This window comes from Rhipicephalus sanguineus, chromosome 7 (assembly GCF_013339695.2).
Source record: "Rhipicephalus sanguineus isolate Rsan-2018 chromosome 7, BIME_Rsan_1.4, whole genome shotgun sequence".
NCBI classification, from domain to species: domain Eukaryota; kingdom Metazoa; phylum Arthropoda; class Arachnida; order Ixodida; family Ixodidae; genus Rhipicephalus; species Rhipicephalus sanguineus.
In genome coordinates, this window is record NC_051182.1 from 127,652,999 (window position 1) to 127,673,369 (window position 20,371).

Consider the following 20,371-nt stretch of genomic DNA (forward strand, 5'->3'; position numbering starts at 1 on the left):
TATAAAAGACGGCGCGTGCCAGCCATGAGCAGTTTATCAACGGCCGACGCCCTGTTCGCCGCTATCAGTGTACAGCGTGTATTGCTGTAGTTAGAGTTTTCATTTGCCGGCCACAAGTTCGGCCAAACAAACAGTTTCACCTTGAACACGCCGGCTGTTGTGTTCGTCGACGTCACGACCACGTGACATCTGGTGGAGGTGCTGCTCGTTCATGTACCGGACGGCCCCGTCAAGCCGTGAACCCTGCCCACGTCGCGAACAAGACACCGATACCATCAGCGAAAGTCGAGCCAGCCGCAGACTGAAAGGACTACCCCTCCATATGGACCCCTACCGGATAAGACAAGAGGCACGGCGACGAAGACAACAAGCACAATGACGGCCGCAGTGTCCCCTGCAGCGATAGTGAGGCAGCCGCTACGGGAGCCGCAGATATTCCGTGGTTCACCATGTGAAGACCCCGAGATCTGGCTGGAGACGTTTGAGAGGGTCTCTTCATTTAACGATTTCAGCCCTGAATTTTTTATTTTGGTCGTATACCTTTTTTATGCGTGTTTTCCTAGTAGTTATGACCTCATAAGACCACACAAGAAAAATTGAGCCATTGGTGCAAGAATTTACGGATTAATTAACATGGAGTCAAATTAGGTCATCAGGGCTCACTGGTTGTGAAATGAGAAAAATGGCTTCTTTATTCCTGCTATTCGCTAGAGTACACAAAATGTGAATCAACGACCTATTTGTCAGCGTTTTACCCCTTAAAACAGCTTCGGTACGTCGTCCCGAAAATGACGCTTACCCGCGTCAGCTGACCCGCCTCGGCGTCACCCATGACTTCGGTCAAGCTTTTTCTTCTTTGTGGCTCCCAGCTCCGCAAACATGCCTTAACTTTGGTGTCAATCGCAGTGGGAATCATTGAAGAATTATTCCCCCAAGAATCAGCAGTTTCGGTTTCATTTCGGAGGTGCCAAGGGAAATGTTGTGTGATGGAGTCAGTTGACACCGCCAGGGCCGAAAGGGTTAACAAGTGGAACTCTGACGACAACCTCCGCCACGTGTACTTTTACCTGGAAGACGCAGGGAGGACCTGGTACGAGAATCGGGAGTCCGCACTCCGTACCTGGGACCTCATTCGCGGCAATTTTTTGGTGACGTTCACGAGCGTCGTCCGAAAAGAAAGGGCCGCGGCCTTATTAGAGACACAGGCGCAACACCCGAACGAAAACATGGCCATCTTCACGAAAGAAATGAACCTACTGTTCCGCCACGCTGACCCCGACATGCTCGTGGAGAAGAAAGTCCGCTTCCTCGTGCGAGGAGTCAAGCAAGAACTCTTCGCTGGGCTGATGTGTAACCCGCACAAGACCGTCCAGGAATTCCTGAAGGAAGCGACAGCGATCGAGAAGACACTGAAAATGCGTACGAGGCAGTAGAACCGCCACATTCCTACGACGACCTACGGCGAGGTTCAGGCGCTGCAATCTGATGACCTGCATGACACCATCAGAGCCATCGTGCGGGAGGCGCTGCGTAAATTGTTGCCCTCCTTCCAGCCTCAAGTGGACCCGATCGGCCACGTCGTACGCCAGGAAATCCGGCTATTTCTGGGAGCACCTGAATCAGTGCAGCCTGAGCCACAAGCTATGAGCTACGCTGCTGCAGCCCGCCGTAACGCGCCCGCTCACCGCCGACGTCGAGACGCCGCACCGCCGCAGTCCCGCCGCCGGACACCACCGCCGCCACCACCAACGTCATACCGCCCGCCAGCCGGCCAGCGATACACGCCGAGGAAGACCGACGTTTGGCGTCAGCCCGGTTAGATCCAGGGATTAAATCCGGATAACACACCTCACCAAGACCGAAGGATGGCGTTAGCCCGGAGCCGCGGAAAACAGCTGCCATCGCTGCCTTCCTGCCACCCACCGACAAGAAGGCCGTACGCCGTTTTCTCGGCTTGTGCGCCTACTACAGACGCTTCGTCAAGGAATTTTCACGGATAGCCGAGCGGATAACACACCTCACCAAGACCGACGTGCCATTAAAGTGGGAAACGGCGCAAATCGAAGCATTTCAAAAATTGAAACGACACCTTCAGATGCCTCCGACACTAGCGCATTTCGACGAATATGCCGATACGGAAATCCACACCGACGCAAGCAGCGTAGGACTCGGCGCCGTCCTTGTGCAGAAGACTGACGGGCTAGACAGGGTTATGCTAGCCGGTCGCTATCAAATGTCGAAATCAACTATTCCACGACAGAAAAAGAGTGCCTGGCCATCATCTGGGCTACATCCAAGTTTCGCCCCTACCTCTACGGCCGGCCCTTCGAAGTTGTTAGCGACCACCACGCCTTGAGTTGGCTAGCTAAGTTAAAGGACCCTTCAGGTCGCCTCGCACGGTGGGGCCTACGACTTCAAGGATTGGACATTACCGTCGTTTACCAGTCCGGAAGAAAGCGCTCCGACGCTGACTTCCTATCTCGCGACCCAGTCGACCCACCGCCGCAGGACGACCAGGAGGATGACTGCTTCTTGAGAACCACAAGTGCCGACGACTTCGCCGAACGACAGCGGACGGACCCAGAACTCACGGGCCTTGTGGAATACCTCGAGGGCAGAACCACCGTTGTTCCAAAGGTATTCACGTGGGGACCAACGTTATTTTTCTTGCGCAACGGTGTTCTCCTAAAGAAGAACTTCTCGCCGCTTCTAGCCGATTGCCTTCTCGTGGTGCCCTCGACATTGCGACCAGAGGTGCTCCAGGCTCTGCACGACGACCCGACGTCTGAACACCTGGGTGTTTCTCGCACGCTCGCAAGAAAAACGCCAGGCCTGCGCGGAAAGCGCAGCATTTCTAGCATCATCATCATCATCATCATCATCATCATCATAATCAGTGTTATGACCCTTTAGGGCCCTTAGGGGCATTTCATAAGGGGGGAGAATATTCTCTAAATACAAAAAACAAAGAAAATAAAAAAGTAGTAGAAATACACGAGCAATACTTTTGCAGGATTCGAGAACAGACGCACAGAAAATGTACTTATACAAGTATATTTAGAGCCTGTTATAACTCTCTTGTGGCTACTAATACAAGTGCATCAACAACGTACCCACTACGCCACAAATCATAATTTTTGGGAAGTTGGGAAGCACCCACCACGACATTATTCGTCATTCTGCGGAGAAGCGAGGTACCATCTGCAAGGCATTATGTGCGTTTTGTTGATGCGACGGTTGATGACGATGAAGAATTATGGCTGAACCCTTTGTAATGGGTTGGAAGCTTTAAACGACCCACTAGTTACGTAATTCATATTGTGTGACGCCCGGTCGTTATTTAACTGTCCCACCACGCTTTATAACATACGTTAACCGGAGATACGGAGAGCGAGAGAGAGAGAGGGAATCAACTTTATTGAGAGCCTGAAGAAATGGATCATGGGAAGTTATGGGCTTCCTTGGCAACCATACCTCGGCTTGCTTGCTTGTTCCTTATATATGGCTCTTACCCACTTTGCTTGCCCAATTCCTGTGGCACGCACTCGTTCGCGCAGTTACGTCGCCGTCGGCGGTGTGACCGCGCGAACGAGAATTAAAAAAAATTAAATGGCATTTGAAACCACACGCATTTCTTTCTAAATGCTTATACCTAACAGGGACCGCAACACTGTCAACTTTCACAGGGCACACGGTCCGCACTCGCAATTGCGTTTTATATGTCAGGCCATCGTCATCAACCGGGCTACGCCCAATGCAGGGCTTAGGCCTCTCCGTGGTTTCGCCAGTCAACCCGGTCCTGCGCCTCCTGCACTCACGCGTTGTCGCCGCAAACTTCTTAATCTCATCTTCCCATCTAACATGTTGCTTCACCCTCACGGCCTTGCCATCGCTTAGAATCCATTCAGTCATTGTTATTGAACAGCGGTTATCTTGCTTTCGCGCCACAAGGCTGCCCATTTCTTCTTGGTTTCGACGAAGATGCAGTTAACGACCGTCTGTTCCTTGACACACGTCTCTCTGCTTGTCCGTTGGGAACATACGTACAGTGATGAAAATAAATCGACACCGCGAGCTCACAGACACAAATGGCCACCTTGTTCTGTACTTGAGGTGTGTACTTGTGTGCGTGCTGAATACTTGACGACGCATGTGCACGGTTGAACCTCGGTCTACTGCACCTGCGCACCATGGGACATTGTGTACGAATGAAATGTAAAATGATACTGCGTTTCTCCCAATATGTACGAAGCACATTTTAGCTCAGTATTAGGGAAAATGTGCAGTAGAAACCGGTTCCGTGATATCTGGCGCTCAACAACGTGTCAGCAATCCAATCTCATTGTTCGCTAAAGAAGTAGATTATCTAAGCGTGTCTTGTAAGGTGTCTACACCTACAATTATTATCGCTGTTATCTTTTGTTGTGATGGCGACGAAGTAGTTCGAAGATTGCTTTATTCAAGCAATTTTCAATGTGGCACAAAGCCGAGACAATGCTAGTCGCGTTGTTTCTATGCGCATGAGCTTTATCGATATCTCAGTCGAAATAAAGAAGAAATGGGCAGGGCATAGAGCAAAGGCAAAGTGACCGCTGTTAAGAAAAAAAAGAAAGACAGCATTCCAAAGAAAGCCAAGCGCACGAGGAGAAGCCTGAAAGTTAGATGGGCAGATGCGATTACGAAGTTTCAAGGGATAACATCGCCGCAGCAAGCACCGGACAGGGTTGATTGACGAAACATTGGAGATGAGATGCGCCTGCAGTGGGCGTAGTGAGGCCGATGATGAAGTTTTACCGACACCAAAATTAAGAATTTGTCGTTGGAAGTGGTAAAATTGTTGTGTGCGCTTGTACATTCTTGCTATTTCTGTTTCATGCTTCGCTACGAACCAAGCCATCCCATGACGAAGAAACAATAAGCACACAGTGTACCGTGTTTATTAGTGCACATGTACCAACTAAAGCAAGGTAAGGCGCAACTTCTTATCTTCAGCAAATTGTGCTTGTCATTCATAAAAGTTTGCCAGCCTTTAACTACAGCATCGGCTGGAAGTCGCGGTTCAGTGGCTTTGCGAGTCCTATGAAGGTAGCCGTTGAGCAACTTTGGAAGCAGCGACCACCGCGTACCAGTTCGTCGCTCATTGCCCCGCCTGGTCCACGCATCCAGGTTGCCGTCCTAAGGACTTCGGGATTGGCGTCGCATACGTAGTGGACGTGGAAGCACTTCAGCTGTGGTAGGCTCCGCAAGATGCAAGTCATAGAACTGGGTAACTCTCGTTCGTCCAGACGCGTGTGCAACAGGAGGTACAAGTACTGGAGGTCGGTGAAGCGGTGCAGGTTTTCCTGTAATAGAAACAACGTCGAACTTTTTTGGCCATACCGGTGACTCGGAAGCTCAAACAGCTCGAAGGCGACTAACACGCAACAGGAGCTGTCGGTAGCACGATAGACTGAATCTGTAGGTCTGCAGTAAAGTCTAGAAACAGAATCTTGATGTAATAAAAGCAACAGTAATATCTTAAAAATCGCATAACACATACAGCCACACACACGTTGACTACACTGCTTACAAATGGCTTTTGCAGTGCACTGTAGGGGAACATGGGGATAAGCAGCCAGGCAAAAAGTTGAGAACCACGCATGATGAACTAGGACTAGAAACGATACGGGTAACATTAAGGGATCAGAAGACTACGACAGAACGATAGAACTTGTCATGGGACAAACAGGTTCATTTCCTTCAAGCGAAGGAAATGAACCTGTGGTGGCCACGTAACGCGTAGGACCGAGAGCCGGACGGCAGTAGGAGCAACGGAACGGTTACCAAGGAATGAGAAACACAGTGGAGGAAGACAGAGTTAGATTGAGGGACGAAATTAAGAAGTTGGCAGGGATAAATCAGAACCAGCTCGCACTGGATAGGGTGAATAGGGATCATTGGTAGAAGACTTCGTCCTGCAGAAGGCTAAAACAGGCTAAGGATGATGGCGAGGACCATTACAATCAGTGATATGCACCAGAGAAAACAGCCCGGTAAGCGTACAGCCCGGTGAATTATGACACGTGAGTATTACAATGCGGCGTCACAGGCACTCCTCTTTAACCATCCTAAGCAAGAAGCCCGAATGGTATAGAGAAAGATGAATCTAAAAATTGGCCACAGTTACTGTCGTCGAGACGCTTCGAATGTAAAGAACCAAGGAGGTATTTCCCGTTTGTGGCAAGGAAAGGGTATGCACAACGCAAAGGCACTCACCAGCAGATCCGTGTCGCCCAACCGTAGGAGATGGTGCTGTAAAATAAGGCAGATAGGATCACTGCTGTGGGCGAGCGCGCGAGACATACGCTCGTAGTCCAGCTCCAAAGGGCAATAGGACAACCGCAGTGTAGCAACTGGCCTGCAGCACTCGAGGAACGACAGGCACGCAGCGTCGTGCACTCGGCTCAGTGTCAACCTGGCAAGCCCGTTCCGGAAGACGGGACTGGCGAAGCTGTGAAATCCGTTAACGTAAAGGTGTTCAGACTCGCATCCAGCGCACCGGCAAAAGCTACCTCTACTCTCAAAGCGAACGTCCAGTTCCTTGAAATCGGGACAGTACGTCGCCAGACATTTCAGGGTCAAGACGCTGCGAAAACCGCAAGGGGCCGCCGAGAGCGATTGCAGGAACGGCATCCAGCCGCCCTCAAAGAATGCGGTGACGTCGATACCGGGTCCGAAATGGAACGAGCTTACGTTAAGCTCGACTAGCTGCCTGAGCCGCGTGCTGAACTCGCGAAGACAGTCGCGGTACGTGCCGTCCGCCGCTGGGAAGGTATTAGATAGGTGTGGGCAGAAATAGTACGAGGCATAGTTGTCGCACGTCCCTCCAGTCGTGTGTGATGCTGGCCGTGCGAAGCCATTCAGGTGTGAATTGGTCTTCGACCGCGACCAAGGTCGTCTGAAATGGTATAGTCTGAGGTTCGACGCCGGCCTCCGCGAGGTCCTGTAGTCGTGCGCAGCTCCGCAAGTTTTTGGACCTCTGGTAGGTGACGTTGGCGCAGACTGCGGCATAGACGGCGAAATTGAAAGCACCGGGCGGATCGCACTGAACGGGCGAAGGCAGCTCGGATGTGAACCTGAACGTGTCCAGTTGTCTGTGATCTCAAGGAGGGTGTGGCACTCCCGAACGGCTTCATGGAATTCACCGCACACTAGGTGCACGTGTAGGGAGCTCGCGTTCGGGCAGCAACGCAGGAAGATGGAGAGTAGGCGGAAGTTGTGCTGTTGTCCAATTTCGACGTACACGCGTTGCAGTTTCAGAGCACTGCAGTCTAGATTGCACGCCATTCCGGCTAGGCGACTAATCTCGGCGCCCATGATCCTTCTGTCGACGAGGCAGGAAAACTCTACTTCAACGAGGTGCGGTAGCCGCTGCGTCACCAACATCAACACGTCGCTGGGCGGTATGTTGCAGGCGGCGCACCTCAAGTGTTGGAGTAGCTTGCATTGTGTAATGAGGGTAACCAGTTGATGGACGTTGACGTCGAAGCAATTTGTGAGGTCCAAGTCTCTCACCGCCAATGGTCCGCCGGCGTGGCTCAGCCGCTCGGCTAGTTTGCTGGCCGGTTCGTTGGCGCGCAGGCGTACGTTCATTTCGGTGCTCGGGCGAACAGTTCGCGCTTGTTGAACGATAGCTTCGCGTGGCCTTCGTTAGATCACTGAAGCCTCCCACATGACCCTTGGACGGGTGACATTCGTCATGGACGTGATACGAGACGAAAGGTATAAAGAATATGACATCACGGAGGAGCCGTGGTGCTCTCGTCACTGATGACGCACACTAAACAGGGGCCGTATTCTCAAACGATCGCAAAAGGCGACAATGGCAAAAGTATCGCCTTTGGGGCGCTCTGATTGGCTATTGAGCAAAACCGGAAAAGTGCGGGCGCCATCTAGTATTTCTGTCGACATGACGGTGCTCTACGGTGCTCCTGACATGCCTGGAATAAGCGAACCCACCTTATCACCTTCGGTTGGTGGTGAAGTCTATCATTCCAGTGACACAGACGGTAGCTTCTAGTGCTTAATCCTCGGTGGATGTGCGCAGCATTTTCATTCTGAAGCTTTCAGCGACCATTACCTCGGGGTTTTTTCAGTACTTGTTCTCTGCCAGCGCGTGATTTTTGGTGGTTTGAACGTTCCAGGAACATGAACCGTGCGTCGCTCGCCTGGTTTATCGCGCGCCGGCAACATGTTGAGAGAGAGAGAGAGATAATAAAACGAGAGAAAGGCAGGGAGGTTAACCAGAACTGTAGCATCCGGTTTGCTACCCTACACTAAGGGGAGGGGGAAAGGGAGAGAAAGATGGAAAAGACAGCGGAGAGAAGAGCAGGCGCGCGGCGGCACACTACAGCTGAACTCTCCGAGTACCCCGTGGTAAAGTCTCAACAAAAATACATTACACGCAAAGTTGTATTCTTTAAAGATTATACTGTGCATTAAACAATTGCACAAAAGAACGTTGGAAGCACTTTCAACACGTCCTATTTTTCAAATAGCCACAGCCAAGCCTAGCCCCTGCGTAGAAGCCAGCATACGCTCGAAAACGCCGCACTCGGGTCGCTCTGCGCTCCTACGGTGCGCTCACTCTTGTGTTGTGAGACATTCGTAACACCAACGGCCAGTGCAACAATGACGTTACAGGCAAGTGTTTCTTTAGTTATCGAACGCATCACATTCTACGTCGCCAAACGCGATGCTGTCGCCTTTCGCGATCGTTTGAGAATGCGAGCCGAGATTGCAAGGCGAACACTTGAAAGGGCGTATAGGGAACCCGAGCTAAAGTTTGGGCTCGACGCTTGCGCGGATGACCAATGTGAAAATGGGGGCAAACGCTGCCCGCGAAGGCGGTTTGTCGCCGGATATGCCGGCGGCGGCGGCAAGGACACGTGCGCACATGCGCTCCTCATTCGGCCCAAAGCACTTCTGGTCAGCAATAGTTACATTGTGACGCACCACAGATGCAATACGAGAGCTCTGCGCGTGCGCGGAAACGGGGGCGGCAGTGCTGTGGCCGTGGATGCCCCTAGTTGCGATAAGAGTAGTGGTGCCGCCCGAAGTTGCTTTGGAAGCCTATGATGATATGCGTGCGCACCCTTTAGTTGTCCGGGGGGGGGGGGGGGGGGTGAGATTGCGCTAAATCTGCCTCATATCGTTAATCAGGCGGACACGATCCGACATTATTTAAAAAGCAGGGTTATGGCCACGAAGGTATTTCAGGATAATGGCGGCCATAGTTCCCTCATGTTGAATTCCAAGAATCCTTGACTGCCCATCTTTGATCCAGGAAAGGCACAGACCAAAGGCAGGCCATTATCGGCGGCGTGTCATCGCTTAATTTTCATTTTTTCATCCATTGTGTAGCATTTGGTGTTTTGTATTCGACCAACAGGTTTGGGGGAGGGGGAAGAGGCGCTGCGAAGATACCTTGCTCATACTAATTAGGAACGCTGCGCAAATTTATGCGTATGTTTGTGTTTCTGAAGAAGTTTGGCCGAGTTGTGCTGTTTTAGCTCGGCGGAGGTAACTATTCGAAGCGGCCGACGGATACATAACGGCCATTATGTTTATTTTTTTTTGAGAAAAATAAATACATACAGGGCCTGGTGCATACGACGAGGCTTCATAGGATATGAAGTTCCTTCGAGATCATGCGTGGGCGTTCACAACAGCGTGCATTTCAGATGCGCTGGCATCACGCGGCATCGATGTTACGTACGCTTCGAGATGATTTCGTGGATTATCATAGCTAGCGTGCTGCTTCTGGGCATGGAAGAGCGGGCGGCAACTGTATTCTTGCTATCGTAGTTGGTGGACCTGAACCCACAGAGTAAAAATAACAACTTGAAACGAAACCGTACAACTATAAATGCTGACACAGATGAAGATTGGTCAGCTGACTCCTCTTGTCCGAATGAGTGTCGGGTACTTTTTTTTTGGCGTAGTATTGCTACCCCTCCGCCTCCTTTCCCGTGAAACAATTAAACGTTTCATGTTTCATTTATGTATAAGGCTGTTACCCAGCACGGCGCACGGTTGATACGTCACCAAATTATTTGTCAGTTGCCGTGACGGCTTAGTCGGATTATATGCGCAGTACATGGACGCTTACACTGTGAGCTTGACGGGCATGCTAAAGAACTTAATGACTTCATCACCTCCGTTGGCGCGGGAGCTAATCTGCATGAGCTTTATTTCGACTCGCGGTAAAGCTTACGCAGTGTTCAATAAAACCGAGGAAAGACCAAATCTGGTTTAATCTGCTAGCAGGAGCTAGTCAAACCCATATGATTCATTAATACGGGTTTCCTGCGTGCCATGCCAAATTTAATAGGACCCTTAGAGTCGGAACAGTTTTACAGTGAAGGCGTTGATGCGGACTCTGTGCTCTCGGCGTCATTGGCGTGGTCGCGCTAAAAAGGGCACGTGACAAGGGTGGAGAGGCGTTGAGGGAAAGGTGGTCACATGATGACGCTTGCGTAAGGCGGGCAATGCAAACAGGGAACTGGAAGGAAGGTCACGTGATGAACCTTAAAGGGGCTGTAAATAACGAGGACCCGTGGTCGTAGTTCAGGAACACGTCTTTACTTCATGAAGGCTCGCTCCGAATCCACTTCGTTCTCCTCCTCCTTTCGACCCTGTCCCCACCCTCAAGACTATGCCCCACTATTCTATTTTCAACATCCTCCGAGGGGGAGAGGACAAAAAACGTCACATCAGTCATTTTGTGGCTTCCATTACACAGAGGTTTTGCACCGGCCGGTTTCACCACGGCCCGTAGCGAAACAAACGGAACAGGCTGTGACTATCGCGTCCGTGATGCAGTCACATCACTCGGACAGCTGTTCTTGCACTGTCACCGCGTCTCAGACGCCAATCGGTGATGAAGCCTGCTCATCCGACGTGTAAATGAGGTGCGCGCTTCCATCTCCGTCGTTTCCATCTCGGTGTGGCATTGTTGTTGTACTCCGCACTAAGGTTCTCCTGCAGACGGTTTGCTGCAGCGTTGGGGAGTCTTCTCCATGTGCCTAGATGCCTCCAGCGACGTTTCTTGCGGCGGCCCGAACCCTGCGAAGTCCCGAATTTCGAGCAGGTTGCCGATATCGACGTTTGTTCTCCTGATCGGTTCACCACGTCAGTGACGAGTCCCGGTGCCTGACTCTCCCGCTTCTCGGTAGGGATATGTTCGTTGAGATGCTCGCACAGTAGGTTCGCGTGGTGGTGGTATTTCTTCGGCTTCGTTTTCGGGACCCTCCACCTCTCTTCCCGAGGCAGAAGCAGCGCTTTCTCCTCCTTGTGTACGCGATCCTCCCTTCGCTCAGTCATAACCTCGTCCAGTTCCACGAAGCTGAACGGAACAAAATCCTGACATCCAGGCTGTGCATCCAACGACGCAGATTCCAAGAAAAACACGGCACGACTGCTAGCTCCGTCGAAGGAGTCATTGCTGCAGGTGTGCAAACTGTCGGCAACTTCTTCCTTTCCACGCTTCAGTTGCTCACTGGAGACAAACTGTTCGTCAACTTGAACCTCATTATTCATTCCACAGCTTCCACCATTTTCACGACTGCCGCCTGTACTTTCGAGAATGCCTATCGCTTGATCCTCTTTCGGTTCTTTATCCCTCTTCTGAATACTACCACAGTTCTCCAATGGCTGTTCCTCTCTTGTCCAAGTAACAGCGTGCAATGTTTGCTCAGGAGGATCTTCCACGCACATCATCGTCGCTTCGATGGTATTCTCTTTTTCATCCCTTTGTGGACTCGCAGACAATCCGCTTTTGTGGTTGGAATCTGAGCCTTCGAAACTTGTCATGTCTCTTTGCATGCCTTCGGAGGTGCTGTCACAGTCGTCGGCGATTTTACACGAACCAGCTCGGTTGTAGTTTCCGCTGTCACGTCTAGCGTAAGCAAAAGGGGAATAGCACGTGTCACGTAGCAGAACAGACTGTTCGCGTTCAGACAGGAAATACTGCCCATCAGCGATGGCATACAAGACCTTCTCATGATATTCTGCAGACTCGTCGAGTTCCTTGTCAAGTTCCTCGTCTTCAATAACGTCGAGGATCTTCCTGTCTAACTGGCGGAGCTCAGCTTCTTTGCTCTTCAAAAAGTTGACGTGCTTCATGACACGGCGCGCTTCGGCATCGGGATTCTGCAGCAGTTCTGTCAGGAGCGCAATAATACGAGAGACGCTGACCCTGAGAGTTCCACGCACCTTCTGAAGACGCTCGGCCGAAGTCATTGTAGTCCACGAATGACCATTCCCGGGTTTCACGGCACCAAAAATGTAAATAACGAGGACCCGTGGTCGTAGTTCAGGAACACGTCTTTACTTCATGAAGGCTCGCTCCGAATCCACTTCGTTCTCCTCCTCCTTTCGACCCTGTCCCCACCCTCAAGACTATGCCCCACTATTCTATTTTCAACAGGGGCCTTGCAACACTTTTTTGGCATGGTTAGAAAATGCTGCCCATCGGTAGTTGAGGCTCCTGAAAACACGTGAGCCAAACATCGCGGCACTGCACATGGCCTGGTGTTTTCAATTAATTTTCGAATTGACCTAGAAATCGTTCCTTCTTCTCTCGACAAATGATGCCGTAAACGCAACGTCCCGGCTATTGATTGACTGATTTCAGTACCGCGAGCTACATAGTTACTGCGGCGGCCGCGGGATGCCGGCACGTTTCCGCGGTGGCGATCACACTGAAAATAAGCCGTGCGTTCGAAGAAAAAAAGAAAAGAAAGTGCCCAACGCGAGCTGACGAAAGAGCGCATTTTCTTTCACTCTTGTCATCCCCTCTGCGTAGCATTAAGCGTGCCTGCTGGTAAGAAAGGAGAGCGAAAGCGCTTGAAGGGTGCGACATATCCCTGTAACTCCACTCGTACTTGGCGATTCTAAACATTTTTGCGGCAGTCGACTCGTGAGGCAACAGGCTCTTTTTATGAAGCCATTCGATGATTACATGGAAGGGTGTTGCGGGGCCCCTTTTTTGAAGGAGGGCGATTGAAATTGTTGTTTTAAAGGGATTGTTCCCTGATGAAGCTTGCGTAAAGCGGGAGATTCAAAGAGTGAAGTAAGAGGGGAGCTGTTGCCCCTGAAATGGCAGAAAGACTGAGGGCGAGGGACTGCCGTCGAACAGTGAAGCACTGCCCATTCACTATTCTAGGAAATTCTCTTCTTTCGTTGTGCGCAGATAACTCTGAGTCATTTTTTTCTCGTTTCTTTATTTAAGCTAAGTAAGGTATGTAGTTCCAATCGACGGCTCTGGTCGCCGTGGGTTAGTCTAGACTCTTCTCTCTTTCTGCTAAATCTTTTGCTGTCACCTCCAGTGTACCTCCTGCCATTTCAGGGGCAACGGATCTCCTTTCAATCAACTGTTTCAATCGTCCGCCTCACGTAAGCTTCATCACGTGACTCCCACTGAATCCACTCATTGAATCGTCGGCCTTACGTAAGCTCGTTCACGTCACCTATTTCTCTCTCCTCCCCTCATTAGACACCCTCCTCTCCACTTTGGTGATGTGGCCTTTTTTAGCGTGACCACGCCAACAATGACGACAGCTAGGGGTCCTAAAGAAGAGCTGCATTGTTACAAATTTTAAATCCTCTTGGAAGATGCGTGTTTTCTTTTTGTAAATGCCTGTGCAGAAAAACGATCGAGACACTCATTCAACGTTCACACGATACACGGTCCGCACTCGCAGGTGCATTTTGATATGCGAACTTAGTGATCTGAACTAAATCAACGCCGCCCACACGTAGGCACAAGTGACCATCTGTCTATATAATTGATGTCTATACTTGCGTCTGTGTTCAATACTTGACGCACGTCCGCGGTTGGATCGCGCTCTGCTGCACCTGCGCGTCACGGGGCATTGCTTACGAGTGAAACGTCAAGAGAGACTACACTTCTGCCGAAACGTCCTCCGTATATAATGGAAGCAAAATAACGGAAATCTGTCAGATCAATGAAGCAAACAGGGCTCTTGCTATTTTTCGCTGAACAACGTGGAAACAATACAGTGTCATTGTTCGTTATAAAGTTGATTACCTTAACCTACCTGAAACGTCACTTCACAAGCAATGTATTATCTTGGTCTTGTGCTGGTGACCCAGTAGATTGTTTTCGTAATGTGTAGCACAAAGAAGCGATATGCTATGGGGGCGGTTTCTGTGCGTATAAACATTGCCGACACCTTAGTCGAAATCACGAAGACGGGATGGGCATGGGATGCAGAGAGAAATGAAGATAACCACTTGCCATTAAGATTAACAGAATGGATTCCAAGAGACGGCACAGCGCGGGAGGGGGAGGCAGAAAGTTATACGGGCAGTTGTGATTCAGAAGCGTGCGGGGTTAATGTACTCGTAACAAGCACCGTACCAAGTTGATCGACGAAACAGGAGAGAGGCCTCTGCCCTGCCGGGGCGTAGTCAGGCCGATGGTGAAGATTTTGCGACACCTAACTTGAAAAATTTTCGTCGAAACATTTAAAAAAAGTCTTGTGTCCGAGTGTGTCCTCGTTTCTGGCTTCGCTATGCTCCAAGCCAACCAGAGAGAAGGAAGCAATAAGCACACAGTCTGATCTATTTATTAGTGCACATGTACCAACTAAAGAAAGGTAGGGTGCAACGTCTTTTCTACAGCAAAATTTTGCGTGTCCTTCGTAAAAGTGTCGTAGCCTTCAGTTACAGCATCGGCTGGATGTCACGGTTGAGCGGCTTTGCGAGTCCTATGAAGGTAGCCGTCGAACAACTTTGGAAGCAGGGACCGCCTCGAAGCACGCGATCACCCTTTGCCCCTCCAGGTCACCGCAGCCACGTGATAGTGCCGAGAAGGTTGGGATCGACGACGTCCTGGTAGTGGGCGTGCAGGCATTTCAGCTGCGGTAGGCTCCGGCTGGCGGCGGTCACGGCATTCGATGCCGCGCTGGGTGACAGAGGCGTTTCCAATAGAAGGTACAAGTACCGCAGTTGGCCAAAGCGGTTAAGGTTGGCCTGCAATGGAAAGGACGTGGAAACTAGGGTCTCATCGGTGTTTCGGGAGAGGGAACAGCGTAAGGAGAATTTTGGAAAGAATAGAAGTTGTCCGTATACAGGTTTGTAGTAACTTCTGGAAGCAGAGGATCATAAAATAGCAGAAACAGCAGCGGTAAGTGGTTAAAGGTTTGAAATCTGTTGCCATTACACTAAGACGCAAAACAATCACTGGTATATGCGACAGAAAATAGCACAGCGAAGCTTAAAGTGTAGTGCCATTAGAGCATGACAGTGTTAACCGCTACACGCGCACTCAACTAGAACCATAGTAAGCAACGTGAGAACGCGTAGTACGTAGAGAAACATGATTCGTAATACTTCTGGTGTCGTCCACACGAGTCGAACATAGGGAAGCAGTGAGACATTTCGCGTTCGCGGCAAGAAAATGGTGTGGGCAAGGGCAAAGGTACTCACCAGCAGAGCTGTGTCGTCCAACCTAAAAACGTGGTGCTGAATGATGAGGCAGCTCGGGCCGCTGCTGTCGGCGAGCGGGCGACGCAGAAGCTCGTAGTGAATCTCCAAAGGGCAGTAGGACAACCGCAGTGTGGCCATTGGCTTGCAAGACTCGATGAACCACAGGCACGCAGCGTCGTGTAGTTGGCTCAAGGTCAACCTCGCAAGCCCGTTCCGAAAGACGGGGCTGGCGCCGTCGCGAAATTCGGTACCTTCCTCGGTAACAAGGGAGCTATTGCCCTCGCATCCATCGCACCGGGAAAAGCGGCCCCTCCTCTCGAAGCGGACGTCCAGTTCCTGGAAGTCGGGGCAGTGGAGCGCCAGACGGCGCAGAGCCGACACGCTACGAAAGCCGCAAGGGGGCGCTGAGAGCGACTGCAGGAACTGCAGCGAGCCTTCTTGAAGAAGCGCGGTAACGTCGAGACCAATTTCGAAATGGAACGTGCTTATGTTAATCTCGACGACGTGCGCGAGTGCATTGCTGAATGCACGAAGACAGTCGCGGTAGTTGCCGCCTGCCGCTGGGTAGAAGATGGACGGGCGCGGCGGCAACAGGACGAGGCATAGTTGGCGCACGTTCTTCCAATCGTGTTTCACGCTGGCCAAACGAATCCATTCCGTCGTGAGGTCGTCCTCAACAGCGACCAGGATCGTCTGAAATAGCATAATCCCTCTTGCAGCGCTGTCATCCGCGAGGTCCCGTAGTCGAGCACAGCTCCAGTAGGTTACGGACCTCAGGTGGCTGATATTTGCGCAGACGGCGGCGAGCGTGGCGAAATCGAATGGTGGAACCGGTTCGTCCTGGATAGGCGAAGGCAGTTCCGAGGTGAACGTGAACGTCTCCAGCTGTCTGTGCGTCGCAAGGAGGCCGCGGCACGCCTCGACAGTCTTCTGGAAATCACCGCACACTAAATGCACGTGTAGATCGTTCGCATTGGGGGAGTGGTGCAGTAAAGCCAACAGTAGGACAAAGTTGTGATGCTGGCCCACTTCGCAGTATATGCGTCTCAGGGTGAAAGCGCCGCCGCCTGGAGGGTACTTCGATGAGACTATGTTTTTGATCTCGGCCTGCAAGGCATTTCTGTCAACGAGGCAGGAGAACTCGACTTCCGTAAGGTACGGTAGCTGCTGCATCGCAAGCCTGATCACATTGCTGGGCGGTATGGCGCAGGAGGGGCAACGCAAGCGTTGGAGAAGCCCGCATTCGGCGATGAGGGGAAGTAGTTGGTTGACGTCGACGCCGATGCAGTTTGTGAGGTCCAACTCCCCTACGGACAGTGGCCCGCCGACGTCTGTGAGCTGTTCGGCCAGTCTGCTCAGCGGTTCGTTGGCGCGCAGGCGTACGTTCATTTCGATAGGCTAGCCAACGGTTCACCCTCGTCGAATGATAACTTCAAGTGGCGTGGCCAGATAACTTCATCCGAAATATATAGCAGCGGAGCGTCCGGGTGACACTCGTCACAGGCGTGATACGTTCCGGTAGTTTGAATAATGTGACGTCACGGGTGTGCGCTTGTGCTGTCGTCACTCTCGAAGCAACCTAAAAGGGACACAAAGAAAAACAGTGAATCGGCTTAGATCGATAAATTGTGCTCTGAGAACTCTAATGTCGTTAATTTCGCTATCATTGGTTTATAATGGAGGAGAAAATCGAGAAAATCGAAAATCACCAGAGCTTCATGGAGGCGTCGGCACACATATTGTTTTTGCGCGTTTTCTCTTACTAAGCGTCTTCTCGCAGCATGCGTGCGGTTTTTCGTATCGTGAAATAGTACTTTATTAAAATGAGAAAAATCATTTTGCTCTTTAGTGTCCCTTTAACGTATGCTAAGGCGAACGCTTTTGTGGTCGTATGTGTGTCGCGGCGAAGGTGTGTGACGTAGTTTTGGTTTTGTAACACGGCAGCAGGCCCGTAGCCAGGAATTTTTTCCGGGGGAGGGGGGCTACATGCTGAAAGCCTTGACTATTTGAGAAAAACGCCTATTTTCATGATTTACTTTCGATAAAACACCATGTGTCATCTAATTTCAAGGCGGGTGGAGGGGTGCCCTCCCCCCCCCCCCCCCCTGGCTACGGGCCTCCACGGCAGATATAACTGCTCAAAGGAGTCACTCGTAACGGTCATTATCGAGTGTCAGCGCTTTAATCTGCTGATTTCGCCGTCTTATATGCCTGTGATATCATAAAACTAAGCAGATTCAGGACCTCGTGGGTTCGACGGCGCCGCATGAAAAAAAAAAAAAGAAACGTTCGTGTGACATCATGCCTTTGCGTTTACAGCGCCGGACATTCCAGAGCCACTGGAATCACGCAAGATGACTGATATCGACGCTTTACAAGAGTTCCTGGATTATCGCTGATAACGTGCTGCTTCGCAGTGTGATAAAGCGTGATGACCAGAATCTTACGTTGAGAAATTTGGGGTTGTAAATGTACCTTGCTTACGAATTGAAACGCGAAAACTTAGGGCTAAGTAATGCAGATACTTTCGTTTGCAGCGTCTTGAGTTCGTGTTATATTGACGTAATTTTGACTCAATCGCCTACATGTCTACGCCAGCCTTATGTTTACCGCGCATATTTGTAGCGATATGCGACGATTTTCTCGAGCGATCGCTCATAGCAGTCCTTACATTAAAAAAAAAGACTTGTTTCGCGTTTTTGTCCTTAATAACTGTACATAATAAAAAGAATAAATAAGAGTCAAATATACAAGTAAGGGCTGACAGATGCTGAGATTGGTCAGCTGATTTCAGGGGATCCTACTGGCTGCTAGACAGTTGTTTTGTCTAAATGAATGGCGCTTTATAATCTGCCCCGCCCAGTTTAAATATATTTGCCTCTTTATTCACATATGAAGCGGCTACGCATTTATTAGGACGGCACAATGTTGACAGCTCACTAAATGTTTTGCCACCTTTGGCAGGAAAAGAAGCAGAACATGCTTTCGGCCATGAGCATACCAGACGGGATTTGGCTTCCTTGAGGGCTGCAGAATGCGTCGAGAGTGGAGGATATTCTAATCAACTGCGCCGCACTATTGCAGCACTGCCGGTTAGAAAGAAGGCAATATCCACTTTCTTCATCCAAAATTAGGCATGGAAGAGCCTACCACCCTCCGAAGACTACAAAGGGACATTTGTGTGCACCGAATTACTGTGGATGGAATGAACTGCAGAAACTTCGCATACCTATGCCGATATAGTGGTGTACCGGGTGCTGTCCAAAGACAAGGCGTTGTGAAGGAACCCCACAGCGCGAGAAAAACAATGAAGACGAAGTTTCTAGGTCCAAGTAAAAGAAAAAGTTTAATGACATCACTTAGGGCGCTTCGCATGTGCTGTCAAACGCTGCCCTGGCACCTGCCACTTATCCGTCAATACTGTACAATGCTAGGCAACATTTAGCCAACACTGGGAATCATTACACAAGGTGAACCAGCCGTTGGGATACAGGGTTCGTTTTGTGAGAGAAACTATGGTACATCTCATTACATATACGTCTTCCGAGGTAACTTACGTCATACATATTGCTACGCCCGCTTGTTTTATTTTGATGTATTCGGGTTTGACCAGCAGGGACGGTTATCAACGCTCGAAGCTGGCCGCGCCGCAGTGTTCAAGAAGCTTCGTGATTGTAGTAGATCGTTTTGTTAAAATTGCGCGCAGGACGCGAATAGTCTAGATTATTCCAGAGCTTGCGCGACCACCAGTGATAAGACTGGAAAGTTCGATGCGTGATGTATAAAAGACGGCGTGTGCCAGCCATGAGCAGTTTATCAACGGCTGACGCCCTGTTCGCCGCTATGAGTGTACAGCGTGTATTGCTGTAGTAGAGTTTTCATTTGCCGGCCACAAGTTCGGCCAAAGAAACAGTTTCACCTCGAACACGCCTTCTGTTGTGTTCGTCGACGTCACGGCCACGTGACATCTGGTGGAGGTGCTGCTCGTTCATGTACCGGACGGCCCCGCCAAGCCGTGAACCCTGCCCACGTCGCGAACAAGACACCGATACCATCAGCGAAAGTCGAGCCAGCCGCAGACTGAAAGGACTACCCCTCCATACGGACCCCTACCGGACAAGCCAAGAGCCACGGCGACGAAGACAACAAGCACAATGACGGCCGCAGTGTCCCCTGCAGCGATAGTGAGGCAGCCGCCACGGGAGCCGCCGATATTCCCTGGTTCACCATGTGAAGACCCCGAGATCTGGCTGGAGACGTTTGAGAGGGTCTCTTCATTTAACAAGTGGAACTCTGACGACGACAACCTCCGCCACGTGTACTTTTACCTGGAAGACGCAGGGAGGACCTGGTACGAGAATCGGGAGTCCGCACTCCGTACCTGGGACCTCATTCGCGGCAATTTTTTGTTTGGCGACGTTCACAAGCGTCGTCCGAAAAGAAAGGGCCGCGGCCTTATTGGAGACACAGGCACAACACCTGAACGAAAACATGGCCTACTGTTCCGCCACGCTGACCCCGACATGCTCGTGGAGATGAAAGTCCGCTTCCTCGTGCGAGGAGTCAAGCAAGAACTCTTTGCTGGGCTGATGTGTAACCCGCACAAGACCGTCCAGGAATTCCTGAAGGAAGCGACAGCGATCGAGAAGACACTGAAAATGCGTACGAGGCAGTAGAACCGCCACATTCCTACGACGACCTACGGCGAGGTTCAGGCGCTGCAATCTGATGACCTGCGTGACACCATCAGAGCCATCGTGCGGGAGGAGCTGCGTAAATTGTTGCCCTCCTTCCAGCCTCAAGTGGACCCGATCGGCCACGTCGTACGCCAGGAAATCCAGCTATTTCTGGGAGCACCTGAATCAGTGCAGCCTGA

At 50.9% G+C, this 20,371-nt stretch overlaps 2 protein-coding genes and 1 long non-coding RNA gene across 4 annotated transcripts in view; 1 reads left to right on the forward strand and 2 right to left on the reverse strand.

Moving 5' to 3' along the window:
* Positions 1 to 4,912: 4,912 nt before the first annotated feature.
* LOC119399875 (uncharacterized) overlaps positions 4,913 to 20,371 on the reverse strand; it is a 44,991-nt gene continuing 29,532 nt past the window's right edge. Inside the window, exon 3 of one of the 2 annotated variants that reach the window (XM_049417883.1) lies at positions 4,913 to 5,342. In XM_049417883.1, coding sequence (XP_049273840.1) covers positions 5,034 to 5,342 — 309 coding nt within the window. In that variant the 3' untranslated portion in view covers positions 4,913 to 5,033. Of the gene's footprint in view, positions 5,343 to 6,260; positions 6,455 to 20,371 lie in introns of those variants that run through there. The other variant, XR_007416935.1, reaches the window with a different exon arrangement.
* LOC125759353 (uncharacterized) overlaps positions 4,969 to 20,371 on the forward strand; it is a 43,265-nt gene continuing 27,862 nt past the window's right edge. Inside the window, exon 1 of the long non-coding RNA XR_007416936.1 lies at positions 4,969 to 5,085. This is a non-coding gene — a long non-coding RNA (uncharacterized LOC125759353). The remainder of the gene's footprint in view (positions 5,086 to 20,371) is intronic.
* LOC119399872 (uncharacterized) lies at positions 14,624 to 16,932 on the reverse strand. The gene is made up of 2 exons (XM_037666749.2): positions 15,496 to 16,932; positions 14,624 to 15,039 (listed from the first exon to the last, which is right to left on the reverse strand). Exons 1-2 carry the CDS (start codon positions 16,882 to 16,884, stop codon positions 14,851 to 14,853), a joined length of 1,578 nt encoding a protein of 525 aa, XP_037522677.1. The 5' UTR covers positions 16,885 to 16,932; the 3' UTR covers positions 14,624 to 14,850.

Bases quoted from the DNA above. Each gene is read 5' to 3' on its own strand.
- LOC119399872 (XM_037666749.2), bottom strand. From the start codon at position 16,884: ATGAACGTACGCCTGCGCGCCAACGAACCGCTGAGCAGACTGGCCGAA. The intron at 15,040-15,495 runs GTGAGTACCTTT...TTTCCATTGCAG, and splicing joins TGGACGACACAGCTCTGCTG to GCCAACCTTAACCGCTTTGG.